At 35.7% G+C, this 20,097-nt stretch overlaps 1 protein-coding gene across 1 annotated transcript in view; it reads right to left on the minus strand.

Annotated features, from left to right (window-relative positions):
- Positions 1-9,581: 9,581 nt before the first annotated feature.
- Positions 9,582-20,097, minus strand: part of LOC134796727 (connectin-like) — a 119,802-nt gene continuing 109,286 nt past the window's right edge. Inside the window, exons 3-4 of the mRNA XM_063768919.1 lie at positions 11,022-12,060; positions 9,582-10,557 (exon numbers count right to left, since the gene is read on the minus strand). Of these exons, the coding sequence (XP_063624989.1) occupies positions 10,061-10,557; positions 11,022-12,051 (1,527 nt within the window). The 5' untranslated portion in view covers positions 12,052-12,060 and the 3' untranslated portion in view covers positions 9,582-10,060. The remainder of the gene's footprint in view (positions 10,558-11,021; positions 12,061-20,097) is intronic.

Consider the following 20,097-nt stretch of genomic DNA (forward strand, 5'->3'; position numbering starts at 1 on the left):
GCAGCTACCCAAGTGTTAGAAGCTAGGTTCAAGTTTTTGTGAACCGGGATCCTGCTCCTATGTTTTTACTATGTTGTGTGATGTAGGGCTAATTACCCTTAATTAATTAACTTTTCGACCGTTGCCTGACACTACCGCTTATCCTTCACAAACATCTATATTCAAGGTACCTCAATTTACACTGGCGGGTCTACTAGTATTATAACTAACACCTGTTTCTGCTAACGATAACATGCCCTATTCCTTCGTTAACGGTACTGTTAGTCAAATTAAATTAAGGGCCGTTGCCTCTGGGGATTTTGAATTTGGAGTTTCAATGTATTTTAATGGTTTGAATGTAACGAGAAATTTCGTGTACTTCAGTATTGACTTGTCAGAGCACGTGCTGATTTTGATGAATTTAAGGTGTTGGGTTGTTGGTAGGCTATACTTTTGACACACAATAATCAAACATATTCAGGTCAATTCAAACGTACCCTGAAATCTAAATGACATCTAGCTGTTGCCATTCAGTTATCATGCATTTCGCTCGCCCATACCGACATGTATTGGTATGGGCGAGACGCACGATAACTATGTAAATAACATGATTCAAATTCAATTCCGATGTCAGTGTATGTTCGAATTTGCTTGTTAATCAGCTTTAAAAAGCGCCACGATTTACAGTTTAATGTACTTTATGAATAAGTAAGTGGCACAGTAAGAAGTACCACTGTAGAGGTATATGTTATATGTAAATAAGTGTATTTCTCCATGAATAATAACTCATTCGTTAATCGTTTAAAGGCTTAAAAGTAGGTACAAACACTTAACGAAAAACACATGCAAATATTTTGTAATTACTTACTAAGAAGCTCTATGAGAGATTTCATAAAATTAAGTCTTGTATTAAAATTCACTTAATATCTGTATTCATCTTCAAACGTTAAGTAAAGGCATTATTCACGATATTAATTATTACTATGAAGCTTGTTGAGGACAATATAATATATATTGTATTAATTAAATCAAACAACATAATGTTATCAATAATCATGTCTAGTACGAGTAGACACATACATACCTACTTAATAATATATGCGTGTGCGTTTTATTTAAATATTTTATACATTACGAAGATTCACGGTTCGTGCGCGGTTATAAGTTTCAATTTTGTTGCAGGCGGCAAGTATAGGTATAATTTTATACCTAAATCTGACTTTTGTTAAGGAGTGAATTTTCTGTACGGTAGTACTATTAGTTATTTTGTGACATAACCAAAGAGTAAACTGGTACCATCGCCCACACTGTTAACTGACAGTTCCTAAACCTTATTACAAAAGGCATAAGGTCCACCGATGGACAGTTAAGAGTGTTGCTGTTTTAGAGTAAGTGACAAAAATCTCCGAACATGGTTCAAACAGAGCACACGCTCATTATTTCACGCAGCTGTGTCTAAAGTTCGTATAGCCCTCATGATAGCCGACCTCCGGTAGGAGATGGCACTGGAAGAAGAAGAAGAGTGAGTGAGAAGAGTGTTGAAGACGCGTAAAATAAAAAAACGTACCTACTGATCTTCTTCTTCTTATGGTGCCGTCTCCTGTCGGAGGTTGGCTATCATTAGGGCTATTTTCACTTTTGACGCGCTCGAAACAGCGATCTGGTGCTCATCTTGAACCAGCACCTGAGGTTTTTGAGCCACGAGGTACGTCTTCTTCCACGTTTTCGTTTTCCTTGGATTTTCCCCTTGGAGGTTGTATTTGTCATTTCGTAATACATGACCAAAGTACTGCAGTTTCCAAATCTTAATAGTATCTAAAAATGTCGCCTTTCTTTTGCACTCTATGCAGCACGCTGTCATTGGTTACTCTATCCGTCCATGAGATTGTCAGTATTCACCTATACACCCACATCTCAAACGCCTCTAGACGTTTACTTACAGCTTTTGTGAGTGATACGATACCCGAATACCTACCGATAGTCGAAGTAAGTTTCACAGCCTCGTCACAGTGACAATGGTATATGAGGTCCCTAGCAACTTTCATATAGATTGTCACTGTGACAAGGTACGATAAGCCTCCCTCATACGTATTCATGTAGTAAGATTAAAATAACTCTGCTTAGTAAGATAAGTAGTAAATGTTTGGAAGAAAACGTGAAATTTCTTCCGTTGTTCAACCACTGACTGCTCTTTGATAAACCTTGGTAAATAGAATAGTAAGAACGTGTCAAAAGTATCTCCCATGCACCCTTGAATACTTTCCCAAACGGAGATATATCTCGACAGTTCGCGTTCAAAAGTATCTGCTACAGTCTAATTATTGTTCTGCATATAAGCTATTTGTTAAGCTGTTAGATATTTTTGACGCATAGTCTGATTCGCTACTTTTGATACTGACTGTACCTACGTCTACATTTTCTGTCACAATCCTAAAAGCATTCGATCAAAATGATCACTGATCTGACAAACACAAGCCGTTTTCAAACGTCCTACAAATGCGTGTTGCCACGCAAAGCGGTGTTTCTTATTTGAATTCCCGGGAGCCTTACTCGTACTTTGTACACTTTCTTCCGTACATTTACAACAAACAATAAACAACTGAAACAAAGCCGTAACTCTTGTAACATAAAGTGTCTTTTCTCCTGTTCATACAACACAACCCAAATAGGCCCCAAGCTGCTACTTTAAGAGTAGTACTGTAAAACTTTTTGGTAATCTTGGAGACGTTGATAATGTCTGAGTTACCAAAAGGGCCAAAGAAAACTGAAATAAATAGCGTCACTGATACGAATACCAAAGGGAAGAGTTTTTACTCGCTCCCTCGGTGAGACTGAATCTAAAATCTACTTTACGATATTGACTCTTATTCGGTTAAGATAAGGCATTATTTCCTGAAAAATTCTTTTAAATTAGACCGTTAGTATTTCAATACTTTCCTTTGACCATTTTGTGGCGATCGGATTGTCCATATTGGCTATCATTCGTTTTAAATGGGATAGGTTTTTGCTACGTTATTGGTGAAATCAAATTGTTAGTCTAACTTTTTCCATCGGATGGTAAGGTATTAAGAAGATCTAATTCTTTTTCGCACAAAACTATGAAACTAAATGTATTTTAATGCATTAAAAAAACAAAATAAGCTTTGGAGTAAATCAAACGCACCAAATTGTTACAGTATACTATTTTATCTGATATAAAAGTTTGTCGCAAGACATTCCCGTAAATCTTGTAAATAGGAGACTACTCTAAATTCTGTTGGAAAAATTGGTTTTATTTATTTCAACTTGATCTTCGATCTTCTTTAAATGAACTTAATTTTAAGCTTGATTGAGTAGGTATACCTACGTAAAATTAACTTAGATACTTATAGAAAATCTTATCGTACATACTCATTAAATTCTTCTCACCTTACCTTAAAGTGCAATAATGTAATTTTAGCGCCACTCTCGCCATATTTCATGCACCTGCACCTAAGGTCGATGTGGGTAAGACCGGCATACAAAATTTATTGCACAGACCGTCACGTCATCAAGAACTCTTGTATTTGTATACGTACGCCGCTCAGACACAGTCAGAAAGATAGAGTATCTCTCCTTCTCTTTAACGACCTTCTGAAAGTGAAGTATGTGTGTCAAGGGTTAAAAGCGACGAAATATCTTGTAGACGGTTTTCTTCCTCAGGTTAATCTTAAGCAAAGACATATCTTAAGCGAGCTTTACACGTCCAGAAAATAATCACTAGTCTGAAAGGTTAGGCAGACCTTGCAGTTGTTGCACTTTCCGTCACAAATTTAGAAATCTCACTTTATGTTAGTGAATCATAAAATCGTGTAAAAAAATAACGCTTCCTCCCGTCGCAGGCAAAACATTGCGAGATAAAATGCTCATGTCTAAACAAAGCAAAACCACTCATCACTCAAATTCCTAAAACACTCCAACCTAACTAACGTAGGATCCTTCGCTTACGATTTTATGTTGGCTAATTTTCTCCGAAAGTGAACCATAACATACCTACATAGGATCTTTCGTTTACACAGTACCAAGTTAGCTAATTTTCTGCGAAAGTGAACCAACAAACTAAGTACTGCATAGGACTAAACCGCCGGGGCGCCATAAAAACTTTGCTGTTGAACGCTGTCGAGTGTAACACGGAACATGTTTCAACTGACGACATTATGCGTGATAAGTGACGCACTTCCCAAGTTGGTGAATATTAATGGAGCAAACCTGCACGCGTATTAAGGATGGCTTTGTCCACATGATATAATAAGTGTCACTTTTTAACACCAAGCGATTGAAAGAGACGAAATGTCTTTTTTAATACAGTTGCACAAAAAGTGCTACTTTACGTAGCTGTTTAGCGTGCGGAAAGTTGGTTTTCGCGAACTAGTGCTTTTCACTTTTCCAATTTTTTTAAATTTATACTTGTTCCAATTCATGACTACTTATTGATGAGTGTTAATATTAGTTTCCTTTAAACGTCGTAATCAACATAAAAACCTACTGTTAATGTAAGAATACAAAAAATATACATATTTCATATTTTATTACTTACCTCTTCATCATTATAACACGTTTATTTTTTAATACTGAATATTGAAAAACCGTTCTCAATAAGTTGTCTGAATGGAACGGAATAGCTGCCGAAACGCCAAACGCCTGTCAAAGAAGAGTTGTTTTTTCTTACTGCAAAGTTTCCGAAGGCAACATTTGATATTGTTTTTATAAATATACGATACACAAATAATCGTAAATAACGATACTTAAGTAATAATAGTACAATGTTTTATATTTACAATTGTTTATGTCTTATACGACATGCATTTGAGAAAAAAAACTTTCATTGAAGTGGGTTCATACCAAAAAAAACACCTCTTCATAATGTCAAAAATGTTCACTGCGAAAGATCGAACTTACAACTTTGTTTTCCAGTCTTAAGTTTTCAAAAAATTGCCTATAAAATGAGTGAATCAGAGTTTGAAATTGATTTAACAAGCCAGACATTTATGAGAAGACTGCAATTACAAATGAGAGTGCTTTGCCAGAAAAATCTAAAAATAATTAGGTATATTGCTGTTGTTGTTCTTGCTTTTCTTATTTTTTCGCAACTGTATTAAAAAACGTCTTTCGATACACGTGCGGAAATGTCATTCTTCACTCGTCCCGAGTCTAGATATCTCGGTACTCGTGAAGTAATGACATACTTTCCGCACTAGCATCGAAATGTACTATATCACCCTGGCACGTAGACAAATACGACCATCACATTACACACATGACACACTTCACATCACATCGTGTTCACTAACAATTTTACTTTTGGATAAGTACAATTTAACCCTGTGTTAACGGTTAACCCCGAGTAGTGACTAACCCTGGTGCAAGTGGCCTTAAGAAGGTGCGAGTAAGTTATTGCACCAATAAAATAACAACAGGCGGTAGCACCCGGGTTATTTGTTTACTTTAATGACCTAGTTAAAAAGATATCCTCCTTGACATAAGATCAAGATAAATAATAAATGGAATGGAATTACCGAAAATAGGTTAACGCAATTACAGGAATCGACATTGAATATTTTATTCGAGGAGTAATCTGCCTCGTGCCGCGTTAAATGTTAAAATACAACTCGTTTATATAATTTGATTGTTTGTTACTGAATTGAAGTAGTAGGGAATAACAATAGGGTTGATTTAGTAACTAGGTGGATAATAAATAATAATTAAGTATCTTATTAATATTGAGACAGATAATTAGAATGTTTAAATATTGGAGAACTATGGAGTAGCATCCTATTAGGTAAGGAGTTTGATAACATTTTTTACACATGATATTTTAAGTTCAAAAGGACTTTTACTTCTACACTAGTAGCCGCTCACACGTCAAAACTTGCCAATATATATTCAAAATACAATGGAATGGGAGAAATCCGGGCGGCTAGAGGATAAAGCCAATCTTATGGAAATATGACGTTAACAATCGCATCACCACACTATCGGCTCGATTCGGAAAATGAATTAGATTTCTACTAGACTTCAACAAGTTACGATACGGATAATTTAAAGATATTTGTAAGATAGATATGTCAAATTTGACGTTTCCGCGATTCTGGAGGTCCTCTTGAACGATTTCGACAAGTTATGACTTAGATATCCAAGTCACATCTAGGCGATATTTAATGTAGATCTAGTTGATCTCTAAATCGTCTCAAGATCTTGTGATTATCTTGAAATCCGAATAACCTGTATGTCACATCAAAGTTGATGCAGAGTTAAATTAGATACTCGTAACATGCTCTATCCATTTCATTGATTAGAATTTTAGTTAGTAGGTATTACGGATCTCCGGCGACGGAAATTTAAAACATTTTCAACATCATTATCACAACCTGTCATAAATATTATTTTTTAAATAAAGTTTTCGTTATTTCGGAATGAAAACGTTTTAATCGATGCGGACCTTTCATGCGAAAAAGTTTTTCCGGCGTGCCCATTTAATTGGAAATTGAAAAATCGTGTCCATCAATTTTGGGGTACAAACAAATATCGTGTTTGTGTTGATGAAGCTGTCATCGGTAAATGGGTTTTATATTTGAAGTCGCTCTATTATTTAAAAGTGAAATAAAACAAAAATAGGTAGGTGGAATGTATAGTTGTGATAGTACACTTTTGACGGTATTTTGTGGTTCTATCCAACCCTTTTACTTGAATGTAAATTAATTTGCTAATGTTTTTTTTTAGCCTGGTTTAGTGTCCCACTGCTGGGCAAAGGCCTTCCCTCCTTTCCTCCACTCAACCCTGTCGTTTGTACGTTCCCGCCAATCCGGATTAAATGCGTCCAAGTTGTCCCGCCATCTCCTTTTTGGTCTGCCTGCACCCCGGCCAGCACCATCTATGGTGTTTCGTGGGTCCCACTTAGTTACCAATTTGGCCCACCTTTCAGGTTGCATGCGGCAGACTTGTCCCGCCCAGTCCCACTTAAGCTTATCGGTCTTGACACCTACATCTATACAACTCGAGTCCTAATCGAATCGAGTTTGCTAATGTAACTAACAAAAAATAAAGTACTAGTTTTTGAGTAGCTCATAACATCGCTATTATTAGAACTGAAGAAAAGAAAAAACCGGTAAAGTGCGAGTCAGATCGCCCACCGAGGGTTCCGTACTTCCGGACTTTATTAGTATTTGTTATAGCGGCATACATAATCGGCAGAAATACATAATCTGTGAAAATTTCAACTGTCTGGGTATCACGGTTCATGAGATACAGCCTGGTGACAGACAGACAGACGGACAGTAGAGTCTTAGTAACAGGGTCCCGGTTTTACTCTACTGGTACGGAACCCTAAAAAGGAGAAAGGAAAGTATAAACTACTTATACTCGTATAAACATTTAAGAGTCTTAAGTAGTACCGAAAGCGTAATTTTGTACGGCAAATTCTTAAGTCTGAAACAAGCTAAAAGCGTTTGCAAATAAGGTCAACCTATACAAGTAAGTTGAAGTAAGGTGAAAATAATACTTACCAAAGCTTTGACACAGCTTTCACTGTTTTTTCAGCGTGGGCTTCGCTTTGAGTTGTAATATTACTTGTCCAATCTTTCTTTACAGCGTCGCGTTTTTCAGACTTTCATTTGAAATTAAATCCTCTGCAGCAGATAGACTTTAAATTGGACTTTTGTTAAGATTTTGTAAGCGTGGACGTTGTGAACAATCTATTTCCTAATACAAACGAGCGGACTTTATTGGTAAATATTGCAAAAAATATAAAGAGTAGGTACAATGGAAAAACGAAAAAACAGTAATTGTTCTGAAATTGTTTTTTTGGACATTTATTAAAGTTCTTGTAAAGTACACTTGTTTTTAGGAGTTAGTTTTTAAAATCTGACGCAAAAGAGGGGTATTTTAAGTTTGACCGCTATGTGTGTGTATTTGCCTGTGGCAGCTCTGCTCTTAAATCAGGCAACCGATTTGGATTCGTTTTTTTTATTTGAAAGCAGGTTTTCTAGTGGTTGTTAGACACGTTTTATCAAAACCGGTTTATCCTTTCAATTGCGTTGAATTCTGTTGTTGGTCGTATAACTCATGATTTAGTTATTTTCATTATTTTTAACTATGAGTTATATTATATTATAGGCCCAAATAGGCTCCCGTATGACATTTTGTATGTAATGAGTTAAATATCAATTTTCCTTATCCTTAATTATTCATCAAATAACCGCAATATTAAATAAAAAAACAACCTTCCCAACATCAATCTTTAATTAAATTATTTAAAATTAACTCTTTACAAAACCAAAACATTTATCCAAACATTACCATATCGAATGATAATTTAATATTTACAATACCTATTCAGAGTTAATTATCTTAAAGTGCAACGGAATTTAAGTTGTGGGTTATATTTTATTCTATTTTCTTATAATTTTCAATGGAAATATTCCTCAATAAATTTTATTTATTTTCACACTATGATTGATACTTTACCACAACCTTAGAGTTGTTTACATTAAATATCAAGAACGAAAAAAATATAAAATGTACAGCTTTTAACATTACATATCTGTCAATACAATAGGGTGTTTTACTGTATTTAAAATAAATTTCACCACACCAACCCGAAGCAAATATTAAATGTAAAATATCAAACAAAATCAAACCAAATTAATGTTATTAAATATTTATCATCCAAATTCATCATTTAAAAGCCAATTCTACCAGCAAACATAAGAAAACACCTCAAAATTTGCATTTGATTACTTTGCCTCACATGTGAATAAAATGCAACTTTGCTATCAGTTTTTGAAGTGCAAAGTAAGCCTTTCCGTGTTGGTGTGGTGAAAAATAAATTATTTCGCACCATGCATGAAATAAAGCACCAGATAATTATTAGAAAAACATAAATAGCAGTTATTTTTAAATACAAGTTCTATTTAATAAATCGGATAGAAATATATAAAGTAGGTGAGTTGACCGTGACGTCATTGTGTAATATTTCATATAAATTCCATATTAGCAAATCGTTTTGACAGTTCTTCAAAATAGAAACTGATTTGACTAGTAGGAAAATACCCTATTAGGCTATGGTTAAATGTTATGACATAAACTTTAGTGCCAGTAAAATCAGAATATTTTGCTTAGTAACGATTAACATATTTCGTGTAAATGTTAACTTGCAAACGTTTTGTAATGGTAAAAATAGTAAATAGGATATGAAAAAACAACTTAATCGTAAAGAAATTGCAAATTCTTACATTAAACGTAGGTACATAATTATGTGTATTTGTATTTAATATCATTGTAACTGTTATAATTGTTATTGACAATTTTATCATACAAAAGAGAAACAAGTAATTTTTTTTTCTGCAAAGTGCTTAGTTTTAGCCCCGAACACTTAATATTAAATTAATGCTTCAAAATCTTAAACATATTGAGAGACACAAAAAGCTGGGTGATAAGTATCTTTTTTTGTGTGAAACATAAGATTTTTTTATAGTAAGTAGTTGTTTGCTGTCAGTTCTTGAATAAATTTAACATTCACCAAAAAGTATGAAATAATTAACGACTAAATACTAGTATTTTTATCCTACCACTGCTTATTCATTAGGTACCGTAATTTTAATGTCATAATTACCATATTAAAGTTAACAAGAAATACGGTAAGGGTTATAACGCTCCACATATATTTTACAGATTCTCAATAATATTATTAACAAGAAAAATAAGCCAAATTTCTTACCAACTATATTTACATTACGAAATGTCATTTTCTCTTTAGAAAAGTAGGTACATTAAAGTTTTGCCCTAAGGATTTATCTTTAAGAGTTACATTACTTATAATTATATCACATTTCCTTATAAAATTTTCATTAAAATTTACCTTCCCGTGAAGTTCCGAACAAACGTGAAAGTGATCTCGCGAAACAATTTAATATCCCTTTCAAAACATTTCAAATGGAAGAATACAAACGAAATGACGTCGACAGAACAAGTATAAAATAGAAATTTATTGAAACCATAACTTCTCTTTTACTTTACAAAGTGACTGGTCCAAAATATTAGAAATACGGCAAATTCTCATTACTCTTCAGCCGTATCTAAGTAACATAACAACAGGCAGCGCTGGGAGGGCGAAATTTAATATAAGTTGCGACGCGCCCGCCGTCGACGGCTGAATGAGGTTTCTGTAGTCTTTGGCCTCGTTCTGAGACGGATACGTGTATGTTCTATCTGTGACGCTCTTCACGTCCTGCGGGCACGGCAGTAACTCCACCGGTATCTGCAGTAATGTCCTCTCGTTCTCACCCTTCGTCAATTTAGGTTCATCAGTGTCATCGATTTCCTCGTGAAAAAATTCATCCGGCTCGTCGGAGTAATCTTTTATTTGACTTTTGTCATCGTTGTCCGGTAAAATGTTTGAGTTTATGGCGTTGGATTCGAAGTAAGCGAAGTGCGCGTTGAGGGAGGGATTAGAGTTGAATTTGCAGACGAATTTCTCTAGGGAGGTACGTACTTTGATGCTGCTAGCTTCATGTCGGAGCTTGTGCATCCAGGCCAGGTGGCAATCGCAGTTGAAGTCGTTCCCTTTAACAAACAAAAATGTGCCTTTAGGATGTTTAACTATTTTGCTATACCTACTTCTCGAATTGAAAATTTTAGTGACCAAGTTTTTACTCTGAAACCTCCCCAAATTCGCAAATATTAGTTAACTGACGATTCAGATATTAGATTGGCCGAAATGTATGAAACAGCCGGTTTATTCAGCCGCGTTTTCGACCTGAGCACATTCTGCCCTACACACATCTCAGAACCCCTATATAACCCAAGCTAATATTATTAACGAATATTATTATTTTACAAATTGTACAGTTAATTAAGATGGACGCTGCTTAACTATCGATTACTCTAGAAGCTTTGATATAAACTTTTCTGATTGGCTTATGTAATTAGTTTTCGACTTAAGCTGATTAAAATCGATTATGATTAATTTGGTTATTGTTGATCAAAGCAATTTTCATCTTTGTTGGATATAGGTCAAATATACGTACCATCTAGATTGATGTAGCTGTTTTGATTTTTCAGGTTATCATATATCGGTCGTAGGTTGTCCAGTGTGAATCTCTGTAGTTTGTTATGTCTTAAATCGAGGGCCGACAACCCTCGTACTCCCTCAAAGAGGCCTCCAGCGAGGGTCACCAGCTTGTTATGGCTTAAACTTAATTTCTTTAACAGAGATAATCCATCAAAAGTCCTCTGCGCCAAAATATAAATTTCATTATAGTCTAATAGCAATTCCTGGAGATTCCACAGTTCAGTGAATGTGAACGACTCGAGAACGGCTAATTTGTTTTTCCTCAAATCGAGCCGCTTCAGATTGGCCAGACCGTCGAAACACTCTTTCTTAAGAGTTACTATATTATTTCTATCCAACTCTAACTCGGCTAAGTTAACAAGATGTCTGAACGCGCCATCTTGGATCACACTTATACTATTATTAGTTAGATACAGTTTTTGCAACACTGGGAGTTCATAAAATGTCTCCGTGACCAATTCTTTTATTTTGTTTTCGTCGAGCGTTAGCACGGTCAAGTTAGGAAGATTGTTGAACGCATGTTTATTTAGAACAATAATCTGGTTTTTCGTCAGCGTCATCTCCTGTACTGAGGTCAAATTCATGAATGTGTTTGTGTCTATTTTTGGTATTGAGCTGTACTTAATGCTGAAATGCTTCAATCTCCTCAAGTATCTTAGTACTTTTGAGGGGACGAAATCTAATCCGCCGTCTGCCCGGACGTTGAACGCTAGGGTTTCTATATTTGACTGAGAAGAGAAGCTTGTCCATAGCGGGTCCGATTTCTGTATACCGCCGTTGAAGACCCAGCATTCTGTTTTTAGTGCTTCGTTGATTTCTTGGCTGTGTTCGCAGTAGCAGTGTACTTTGGAGTCTCGGTCGCTGATGTCACATATGTTGATGGTTGTTGGCACGTATTTGTCTTTTTGTTTTCGCCGGTTGGCGTGCAGCGTGCCTATTGCGATGAGCAGCACTAGCAAGGTAGCGGGGACCGTCCGAGCCCGCATACCTTTTGCCTGGAACAAATGGAATTGGGTCAGCGTTTTAGTTGAAAGTTTGGACGGACAGGGTTAATGGCGAACAGTAAAAGGTAACATTAAGTTTACAAACAGGGATGTTTATTTTAGGATAGTTTGGTGTGAACAGGAAGTTACCCATGTCACGGAGCCTCCAAAGTAATAATTTACTTATGATGATAGGGTATAATATACTTTGTAAGTACCAGTCATAACGATCACGGATAGTATAGTTTAGGAATCATTTAAAAGCATACTCCAGCCACGGAATAAAATTGTAATGTTATAATAAAGTGATTTTGTACTAAAATTAAATAATAGAATAAGGTTAAAGTAGGTGTTACAAGTTGAATATGTAGGTATCTAGTCGTAAAATAATGTCATAAACATAATACAGGTATCTCTTAAAACAGCCAAATGTAAACCTTTAAATTACGTCCGAATTAGTTGTAGCATTTTCATTCATTCACTTACCTACCGACATTTAAATATTAAGAGCGCTTTCTGAATTTTAAGCACGTGTGGAGTAAAAATTAAAGGTTAAAAAGCAATTTTTTGCGCTCTCTTTTTGAAGGAGCTTTCATATATAATGTATATTCAGTTTCAGTAATGAGTTACAATGTACTCTTAAAAAATGGTTTACTTACTGCAGTTAACTAGGTTTAGGGAAAAACAGCAGTAAATATACTTTTATTCTATTTAGGCTCGGCACTAATCAAGCATTTACTTTCTGTGTATGAAAGTAAATTTTACATGAACATGCTTGTTAGTTATAAGATTTTTGATTACTTTAGAAGAATCTAGATTGAATTTGTTTTTCTTATTAAGTACACAATATATTGTTTCCCATAAAGTGTCTTTGGTTTACCTATTACCTATAGGTACTTACGTTTTGAGCACGTGCTCATATTATACATGTACATCATGCAATTAAATCTTTTATTCACCATGAAATGGAAATTCGGTTATGGAAAATACTTCAAGCGTCCATACCACCAATTTATACTCGTAGGTATTAGTTTCTTCGACGAGCAAATCCGTACGGAGCATGTTTTCGTAGTCCTCAAATAAACACGGCCGGACACGTTTCTCAAAATCTTTGATTAAAAAAAGGCGAGTACCTTAGTCCTTAATAAATAGGAGCAGGTGTAATGAACCTTTCTTTAATGAAACCGTCTAATGCTTTGGGTCCAAGTTAACACGAGAGCCCGCGGACCCACGCCATGAATATTTGAGGACTTCTGGCTTTCTTATTAACGAAAATGTAATGAATTTTTGAAGGTATGGCGGCCATTTCTAAATTGACTTTTTGCGACGAGGTCTATGTTTTTTTTGAGAAGCTGACCAAGGTAAACAAACTAGTTTAATCTTTGGCCCGACTAGATTTATGCGTATAAGAGTAGGTACATAAATAAAAATTAAAGCAGATATTTCGTAAGATAAAATTACTGGATATCCGAATGTTTTGAATCAGAATTATCGCATTTATCATTTTGTTTTGCTTCTTTTCCAAAAGGTTAATACTTTAAATAGAGGAAATCCCAATAGCCAACTTTTAATAAAACATAATTTTGAAGATTTAACAGTACCCAATATGACTTGTAGGGTTGTATATTTTGAATTAATTTAATTATATTCATTATGGTAGTTTCAGTAGTTAACAAGCTATACTCAATTTGAAATAAAATAATAGATAAGGTTAATTTTCGTTTTATTTTATAATAAAATACCTACAAAAAGCCCAGTGGGTAGGATTCAATTCCCAGTCCGAGCGGACGCAATTAAATTTTTCTTTGTCCTAGATGTTATAATAACAGGGCACGCTTCTGTATGGACGTTGGATTAATATTGTAATATTACAGCTATTAATACAGATTTATGCCAGCAGTCATAAAGGTAATTAACACAATTTTTAATATTAATATCAACCAAAAAGTCGCCAATGTAAATAATTTATCTTTCGCATGTGTATTTTTCTTTGTTGCATATGAGTCGCTTAACTTCAAACTCGGGTAAATCCATCTGTCAGATTATGCGATTTTGGTATTAAGAAAAGGTAATAGGGTAGATATTTGCTGAGAGGGTCGAATGGATTTACCCGAGTTTGAAGTTAAGCGACACATATGTCATTTACGTTAACGAATAAATAATAATATTATCACCTTGGCTACTCCCCTAAGCATACATTCAATTCGAGATGTTGGTTTCCAAATGGTGAAACTTTTTACCCGACCGCCAAAAATGCTTGGGCCATTGTTTATGAAAAATTAGTTTTCATAACACACCGTGAAGGAGTTTTTTTTAACGTTGTTTTTAAAATGATATTTTCAACTATTTTATTTATCGTATGGCATATGTACATGTCACTGGATTACAATGTCAAAGGTTTTGTTAAAATTTCGCCCTTCCCAGGTACGCAACTGCTTCATCTGACAGGGTCTTAAAATCGTCTACTTGGCCTGTGTATCTAGTAAGGGGGCATTCCAGAATGATGTGGTTGATGGTCTGATCTGGGTGCCCGCAGTTACAGGCAGGAGAGGAGCTCCAGCCCCATTTATACCAGTGGTGGCCGCAGTTGCCAACTCCTGTTCTTAGGCGGTTAAGGGCGGACCACACCCGGCGGGGTTCCTTGAAGCCTACTGGGGGTACACGCAGGGGTAAAGTAGAGAAGGGGTTGGCTTGGTCTCTGAGGGCTTCCCATTCTGTGGTCCATGCCTCCTCCAGGGTCCGGGTGGTCAGGGAATTTCCCATCAGTAATGCAGGGGGGTTTCGGGATTTAAGGCGTTTACTTCCGAAGCCCTCGAGGTCTTGGTGGATTGGTAGGCTAGGACTGCAGTGCGCTTTTGATAATTCGCGTTGGAGGCATTTTTCTCTTCGCAGGTGCGCAGGGGCTATGTGGCTAAGAGCTGGAAGCCAGTGGGTGGGTGTTGGCTTAAGGCATCCCGTTATTAGACGGAGAGTCTGGTTTAGCTGCGTGTCGATGGCTGAGGTATGAACACTATTTATCCAGACTGGGGCACAGTACTCAGCCGTCGAGTAAACCAGGGCCAGCGCTGTGGTTCGGAGACAGGAGGCAGAGGCTCCCCAAGTTGTTCCTGTTAATTTTTGCACTAGACTATTCCTGGTCTGCAGTTTAGCCGATACTTTTTGTAGGTGACACTTGTAAGTAAGACTTCTGTCCAGGGTAACTCCAAGGTACTTGGGGTGCGGGTTATGTTTAAGTATTGTGCCTTTAAACTTGACTGTCAGTGTTCTTTCTGCAAGCTTATTGTTAAGGTGGAAGCAGCAGACTTCCGTCTTACTTGGGTTAGGACAGAGGCGCCACCGGGTGAAAAAGTCGTCGAGGGCTTCCAGGTCTCTTTGTAGGATTGGTTCAGTGGAATCCATTTTGTGGTGTTGGGTAATCATAGCCAGGTCGTCGGCGTATCCGAATTTACGTGACACAGTATCGGGAAGGTCATGCACGTAGATATTGAACAGGAGAGGGGCTAGGACAGAACCCTGCGGGAGCCCATTGTTTAGTGTTCTGACGCTGCTGGTTTCGTCACCCAGGAAAACCTGTATCGATGATATTTTCAACTTATTTTGTTAAATGAGATTTCACTGAGAGAACAACCTTAAAATGTGAAGTTTAAAACAAAACAGCCGAAGTACGTTCTTATTTCCAGTTACAACGTATTCTGTACAAGTTTTAATTCAACACCAAAGTTCTCCCCAAACCACTCTTTATTCGAACCTATATTGCCCCGCAAATTTGTAAACATATTTCTGAGTTGTTGGCTGTAGTTGCTACTTTCTATTTGACTTATAGCCACTGGAAACTGGAGCGAGTGCACGGGTCACCGGAAAGTTGAACTGCGACCTTTTGGTGACAAAAGAGCGGAAGTTTTTGCTAGGAAAAGATACTTACGACTTTTTGTGATCGAGTAACTGTTTTATGTTGCAGTGGGTATATACGTTAATCTGCAAATAGTTACTGCTGACGGTGCGATTGTAAAATCATGAGGCGTGAAGTTGAGTTGGGTGTAAGTACATATATCAAGCTTATGAGATAATATGAATTCTTTTAGAAAAAATATAAGAAATTCTTTTGGTATTAAAATTTGATGCTTTAAATTCTTTTCTATTCTATTCTAAACATTGATGATGTTGAATTAAACTTTTTCTTCCTATTTTCTACTCTGATAATATTACAAAACAGAAACATTGTGATGAAAGATGTGTGTTTGTGTTTGCCAGTTACGGGCTGGTAAAATTAATTACGTTTTCAGTATCTTTTGGAAAGGTTTCTTATCAATTACTTAATTTAATTAATATTTAAGATAAATAGAGGTAGGTATAAAGAACGGTTCGGAATTATTGCTGTACATACATAAACAAATACAGTCACGAGCAAATACAGAAATTTCTATCTTGAAATAGAAGTCGGTTAGTTGAAGCAAATCGGTGACATAATTAATAAATAATAATTTTCAGTTTTAGTTTAAGAGCAGGAAACAGTTGAAAACGGATCTCGAAAACAAAGTATTTGTGTGGTCGCAACACGAGCTCACATTAAGAAAGAAAACAAAGTAGCTAACTTTAAGTCTCGTACTTAGATTTATGCACTGTCTACACAAATACTGTATGAAATATTGCACTGGGAATAGTAGATTGTTAACCAAGGGTTGAAAGGCACCCATTTCTGTCGAGGTAGTTTGGCGCTCGAACGCAGTGAGAGCGCCAATAGTCCGAGATGGAAATGGTGCCTTTCACCCGAGTTAAACACTCTACTTTTCATATCGAATGCGAGGAAACCAAACAAGACAAGGCAATTTCGCAAAATCAGTAATTGAAGTATCCAATATTATAGACCTACGGCCATGATTTTTTTCCTTAGGACTTACTTGCAATCGGAGACTTTACATGTGTGAAGATAAAACCCCTAGCGAATATCATTTAGATTGCAATATTTATGAAAACACATTTTTTAACAAAATGGAGTAATTTTAAAATGATTTGTTCATTATAGTATGAAAATCAGCGGGATTTCCTCTTACTTTTTAATTTTATACTTTTTCGTACTAAAAGCCGCATCAGACTATCGGACCGCACCGCGACCTTGGTGCGCCGCACCACGTAATAACATAATAAAAGTATTTTAAATATTAAATAACAATTTAACTAATAATATAAGAAATTTTTATCTTGTATTTTATTTTATTTTTATGAATATAGTTCTGAATAACTTTAAAAACAAATTTAATATCGTACAAACGTTTAACTGTGGCTGTATAAGATTCTGCCTTTGCTCATTTACGCAAGTGTAAGGTTTAAAAAAATATCTTTGGTGTATTCCTTTTGGTTCCCGCCTTGTGAAATTGAGTAAATAGAATTCAACGAAAGAAATCAAGAATAATTTGTTTTTAACAATTTACTTACATCATTTTTTATAAAAAAAGGATCAACGTGGGATAAGTAAAATTAAACAATTACCAATTGTTCCAGGCGAGGAAATAAAGACACTATTTTTCCATTTTGTTTCCACCCAGTTGTTCGTGGGACGGGGACGCAGAGGAGTACACCACTTTTCTGCGCTAGAGCATAAACGTATCACTTTCTGCGCACCTTTTAGAACAACAACGACCCACTTTCAGAGCATGAGATATGAAAAAAGTCTTGCATTTTTATATTTGGTATTTATGTGAAAATAATATAAGTTTTAATGTTGTTCTTGCAGTTTCAGAGACGTCGATAATGTGCGCATGAATTATTATTAAATCACAAAAATTAATAGAAAAAGATCCCTATTACAGGAATCACTCAGAAGATAAACTCTATGACCCTAAACATTGGGTTCACAACCTTGAAAGCTGAGCACCGATCACCTTTTATTATCATATTTTAATCACATAAAGCCAATAGTTTCTAATTTCAATAGCTATTTCAATTGAACCCTAAACCAATAACATGAAATCCTCATTTACCTAAAGCAACCTGGATCCACTTAAATATCACTCAACAGCTCTCAACTCACTTCATTTAGGCATTACGAACTATTAAACTCGAAACGGTAACTCACTTTAACTTCTGATCAAAGCACCTTGCAGATTAAATTTTACGAGCCGGACTTTGTAATTATGAAATGATTTATTTAGTTCACGTGTGGGTAAATGGGGTGTCAAATGGCGTTGGTGTTGGCACTTTAACGACGTGTTTTGGAGCGTTACACTGCACTTGGCTCAAAGTTAACACTATACATATATGGGGCGCTGTTAAAGCATAGAAAGTTGCCAGAGAGGCAATTCGAATAGTTACACTGCGATCTGAGTTGGTAAGCATCAGAGTTCAAAATGTATGCAAGTATAGTGCAGTTTGTAAGTACACTGTGGCCGTGGTCACGATGGCGCGCAAGATATCTATTTTGTTTTTGGTTCATCGCTGTAGTCATGTTATGTGTGTGTAAATCATCTAAACGGGACTGTGGGTAGTATGCAAGTTTGATAATATAAATAGACGATCGAAAGAAATTATAGTATGAATTTTCTCAAATGATTTTTACGCCTAAGACCCTAATCTTTTAAATAAAAGCCATTGTTGATTTTGTGAGCGGTCGGTTCCGTTGGCAAAGCAACAATGTCGTTTAAAAAGCAACTGTATCGTGATAGTGTTAAGGTTCAAATCTATCATACGAGTTAACATATTTTGGTAATGTAGGACGAACGACCACCTCAATGTAGACGATCCCTCATATTAATACAATTTGAACCTTAATACTATCACGATACAGTTGCTTTTTAAAGGAAATTGTTGCTTTGGCACGCGGCTAATACGGCAGCTAAACCGCTCGCATAAAAAAAACAACGGCTTTTGTTAAAAGCTTAGAGTCTTAGGCGTAAAAACCATTTGAGAAAATGCATACTATATCAAAATCACGTAAATGTGTTGAACGGATGACGTGTAAACAACACACAACAGTTACCCGCTAACTAATATGTAACGATACTGGTTTCATACAGTGGGTTCTGTTGGATTTATGTTATTATACATTACGGAAAATGCCCAATATAACTAACTAACTAACTAACTATATATATAAACTTATTTTATGGTTAATCACAAAACGGAATAAAAAGTTGAGTTCAATGAAATTTTTGACAAAATTGTAGTTTTTATGTATTAAAAACCGTACGTAAAATCTCAGTAAGGAATCTTAATTGAATCCCAATCAATTTTAGTAATCAAATGGTCGTGACCTTTCAGCACTATTAGTCAACCTAATCCCATGTGGACGTTTGTAACTAATGGATCCATACTACTCGAGACGTGGTGACATTGCGAAGTAAAAAAGGAATTAAAATTCTTAATTTTTTCACGCCACTGCTTGGAAATGGATGTACAGTACTATAGTATGTACCTACAGTCACCTGCAATAATATATTACACAACGAAGGCCGCAAAAATATCTGACACAATCTTATTTGTAGAGCCATAATGAGCGTGTTACATATTTTTGCGGTCTCCGGAGGGTAACATATTATTGCAGGTGACTGTACTACACTCTTGCATTTCACTCAATTATTGGTTGACATCAACCAATTCAGCGCATTCATTAATGCAGCTAGAGTTAGACCTAGAAAAGTCTGCAGCGATTTTGATAGCCCACGCAGTGCAAGTGTTATTTATACGTCATAGAAGTTTGACGTTTAAAATAACATTTGCACTGAGTGGGCTATCAAAATGCTTGCAGACTTTTATTGGTCTAACTCTATATTTGATCCGAATGTCACCTTTAAGTGACATTCGAAAACTCATGAAATTGTTTACCGTATTCTTGAGCAATAAATACTACATCAAAAAGACTTATTTTACAATGTAACTTTCCGATGTTATGTCTAGTTCTGAATTATGTCAGAACACACGGCTCTTGTTACACAGAAGCAAAGACAATAAAATAATGACAAATGCAACAAAAAGAAATATTTTTTATCTAAAGAAATATAACATGTCAACTTCAGAGATATCCAATTTTAACTAGGCCTTTTTCAAGAATATTTT

Source organism: Cydia splendana, chromosome 14 (genome assembly GCF_910591565.1).
Source record: "Cydia splendana chromosome 14, ilCydSple1.2, whole genome shotgun sequence".
Classification (NCBI taxonomy): Eukaryota; Metazoa; Arthropoda; class Insecta; order Lepidoptera; family Tortricidae; genus Cydia; species Cydia splendana.